The sequence below is a fragment of the Opisthocomus hoazin genome, unplaced genomic scaffold, assembly GCF_030867145.1.
Source record: "Opisthocomus hoazin isolate bOpiHoa1 unplaced genomic scaffold, bOpiHoa1.hap1 HAP1_SCAFFOLD_15, whole genome shotgun sequence".
NCBI lineage: Eukaryota > Metazoa > Chordata > Aves > Opisthocomiformes > Opisthocomidae > Opisthocomus > Opisthocomus hoazin.
In genome coordinates, this window is record NW_027448722.1 from 1,315,138 (window position 1) to 1,318,970 (window position 3,833).

Below are 3,833 nucleotides of genomic sequence, written 5' to 3' on the forward strand. Positions count from 1 at the left end.
AAATCATCGACGGACAATCATTCAATCCTTGTTAAATCTACCCTGAGAGATGTCCCAGCTCATGGGGAGATACTGGGTCACACAGCCTGCTGTGGACCCAGAGAGCTCAAAGGGTCTCACCTTTGGATATTGGTTTAAGGGATCTTGAGATGATTTTCTTCGGTCAATACTCGCCATTCTGGCCAGAATTCGTGCTGAGTCATTCTGGCAGAGAGATGAGGCAGCGGATGGCCAAAGTGTGACCAGGGGGTGTCTGGCCACCCCATCTCCAGGCTACTGCTCTAGTGACCAAGATAACAACACAGTGTCAGTTCTTTCCAGAGCACTCAGAACTTCTCCTGGTGTGTCATTCAAACAGCAGATGATCTAGGTGTGACCAAAGAGTGCCTGATACTCTCATCACAGCACTTGTATGCAATATAACTACACAATGGATCTTAATCTCCTGTGTCCTAGTGATCTGGGTGGTGGCAGGACCACAGAGACTCCCAGATACAAAGAAAACCAGTTATAAATAGACATGGGCAGCTTATTGTTGCTGAAAGACTACTGACTGAATAAGTTTCTTCAGTGCATCTTTGAGCTCTTGATTCCTCATGCTATAGATGAGAGGGTTCAATATTGATGGAACCTCCGAGTACAGAACAGCCAACAACATGTCCAAGGATGGGGAAGAGAAGGATGAGGGCTTCAGATAGCAAATCATGACAGTGCTGAGAAACAGGGAGACCACGGCCAGGTGAGGGAGGCACATGGAAAAGGCTTTATGCCGTCCCTGCTCAGAGGGGATCCTCAGCACAGCCCTGAAGATCTGCACGTAGGACAGCACAATGAAAACAAAACACCCTGAAGCTAAAGAAACACAAACCCCAAGAAGCCCAACTTCCCTGAGGTAGGAGTGTGAGCAGGAGAGTTTGAGGATCTGTGGGATTTCACAGAAGAACTGGTGCACAGCATTGCCCTTGCAGAGCGGTATGGAAAATGTATTGGCAGTGTGCAGGAGAGCATTGATAAAAGCACTGCTCCAGGCAGCTGCTGTCATGTGGACACAAGCTCTGCTGCCCAGGAGGGTCCCGTAGTGCAAGGGTCTGCAGATGGCAACGTAGCGGTCATAGGCCATGACGGTCAGAAGACAACACTCTGTTACTAACAAGAAGGAAAACAGAAAGACCTGGGCAGCACATCCTGAATAGGAGATGTCCCTGTTGTCCCAGAGGGAACTGGCCATGGATTTGGGGACAGTGGTGGAGATATAGCTAAGGTCGAGGACAGAGAGGTTGAGAAGGAAGAAGTACATGGGGGGGTGGAGGCGGTGGTCGCAGGCTATGGCAGTGATGATGAGGCCGTTGCTGAGGAGGGCAGCCAGGTAGATGCCCAGGAAGAGCCAGAAGGTCAAGAGCTGCAGCTCCCGCGTGTCTGCAAACGCCAGGAGGAGGAAGCAGATGATGGATCTGCTTTGGACAGATGTTTCCTGTGGGCATGGGATCCTGTCCTTAGAGGAAGAATCAATAAAGTGTTAGGGGAGAATTCTCATTGGAAATGCAAAGCCATACTCCTAGAACTTTAACCCTGCTAAACTTCAGAGCATTTTCCATTCATTGTCAATGAGAACATTCTTCAGCTTCCTTGTTCAAGGTCTGGTTGGTGCTGGCTGAAGGTACTGTAAGGAGCAGGACCTTTGTCCTCTGCCTCTCGAGGAGTCTGCCCTGCTATGCAGCAAGGAGCTCATGGGAGCAGTGGTGTCCGGGGTCGGTCATGGTGTCCGACTTGGTCAGATGAAACCGTTCCTCACAGAAAATCACCTTGTCAGCCTCTGCATTCTCAGTGCTAAGGAACGGCAATAACAGAGAAAAGTTGGAGAGGTTTGGGGTTAATAAAGCTCCCCCAGCTTACCTGGGGAGTTTTCTTGGAGTTCAGACACCTTCAGCATTTCTGCTGCACTCAGGGAGAAGAGAGGGACGCTGGAGAGGCATATGGCTTCTTCCACCCACAGATTCTCCCCACAGCACCATCAGGAGCTCCCCGGGCAGGCTGAGCACTGACCCCGGCACACAGACTTCTGCAGTAAAGGGACCTGCTCTGAAGGATAGCTCTGGGCACCACTGACTGCACACCTGGCTTAAAGTCCTACCAGTAATTCCCAGAGAAAGCAGTCAGCATGCCCTGCTCATCTGATGGTACGGCAGGGAAAAAACTTCTCTGGAACCAGACTTCCTCCTCTAGGCTTGAGAAGCTGTGACAATCCTCTTTTGGAGATCCCTCCAGCAGCTGCCGATTTACTGCCCTGCCTACAGGGACTGACCATTTCATGGGTTGTGAGCATTCCTCCTGTAGTGAGCTCTCAGCATCCTCCCACCCCATGCTGCCTTTAACCTCTCTCTGCCTCGCTCCTCTCCCCTCGCTGCCTGCAGGCAGTGCCCTCAGCCCTGCTGGTCCGCAGGAACAGGAAACTTAGGGGAAATCTCCACCTGAGCACTTGGTAGGAGGTTTCTCTTTGCCAGTCCGCTCTCAGCCCAGATGGGCCACAGCTGAGGTGCTGCAGCCCAGACAAGCACCAATGGCCTCAGCCTGGGGCACAGATGGGAGGAGCTGGAGTCCCCCAGGGCATCACTTCATGCCACTTGGAGGGAAGAACAGCTGAGGCATGTAGGGACAGCTGACATGATTGGGATGCTGTGATGGGTGGGTACAGAATGAGGAGACAGGCCAGAATGATCAGGAGGGAGCTGTCTTGAGTGTGAAGGAGCTGCTCAGATGTCTGGAGCTCCTCTATGGCATGAACAAGCTGTGTGAGCCCTTACGGGTCCGGGTCAGAGAAGAGACTGGTAAGGGTGACATTGTGGTGGGAGACAGAGAATGAATTATTGTCCCTTTGCTGACTTTAATCACCTTGGCATTCCCTGGAAGGGGACCGCAACAGCGTGCAATCAGTCCAGGAGGTTTCTGGAGGCTCTTGCTCAAGACCCAGCTTGGGACACAGGTCTTTATAGGTCAACTTACAGATTGCTCAACAATGGTGCTGTTGATATGCATCTGCTGCGCACAAAGAAGGGAGAGCTAATCATGGATGTCAAAACCAGTGTCAGTCTTGACTGTCGTGACCATGAAATAGTGGGGTCTGACCTCCCAAGGGGATCAACAATAAAAGAGTGTAAATGTTAGACCTCAGATTGTTCTCCCAAAAGTGTGGTCATTTACGCAGTGCACAGTACACCAATACACACACAGAGCAGAGATGTTGTCTTTCTTGCAGATTTGAGCAGATGTGGGTGCTAGGTGATAATTCCACAAAGCTAGCATGCTGCTTAGCAGAGTCACGAGTTATGCACCATCAGTGCATAACTCGTGCTGCGTGACCATGCAGGGGGAAGACTGACACCAGGGGGGTTGAGGTGCAGAGCCAGGGCTTATGGCAGGGCTCAAAGCCATGCAGGTACAGGAGAGAGGAGACTGGTCTGTGCCCCTGGTGGCACAGACAGACTAGGAAGGTGGCCCAGGGGCCTTTGTCACCACTCAGCCACTGGCCATTTCTCACTGGCCATTTCAATCACTGGCTGCTCAGCACAGGTTTCTAGGTAAGTTTTGCTGTAGAGATGTCTCCACCGTCCTGCTGGGCCTCTCTTTTGGCCTACATCCTGGCAGAACCTGGAGCAAGGCTGTGAAGCTCTACATAGAACACAGCCTCTCCAGGAGCTTGGAGCAGCTGCCTAACAGCAAGGCCATGGGACAACACACACCGAGGACTGCTGTGGGCTTCGTTTCAGGGGACTTGTTCCCCACTCTGGATGCACACTGTCCTGTGCGGTGCCTGCTCAGTGGGTCTGTGGAACCAT

The 3,833-nt window shown here is 51.9% G+C and overlaps 1 protein-coding gene across 1 annotated transcript; it reads right to left on the reverse strand.

Annotated features, from left to right (window-relative positions):
* Window positions 1-529: 529 nt before the first annotated feature.
* Window positions 530-1,297, reverse strand: LOC142359054 (olfactory receptor 14C36-like). The gene has a single exon (XM_075411902.1). The coding sequence runs from the start codon at window positions 1,295-1,297 to the stop codon at window positions 530-532; it is 768 nt and encodes a 255-aa protein (XP_075268017.1).
* Between the last annotated feature and the right edge of the window lie 2,536 nt (window positions 1,298-3,833).

Coding starts and splice junctions, on each gene's coding strand:
- LOC142359054 (XM_075411902.1), bottom strand. CDS start 1,297: ATGTACTTCTTCCTTCTCAACCTCTCTGTCCTCGACCTTAGCTATATC.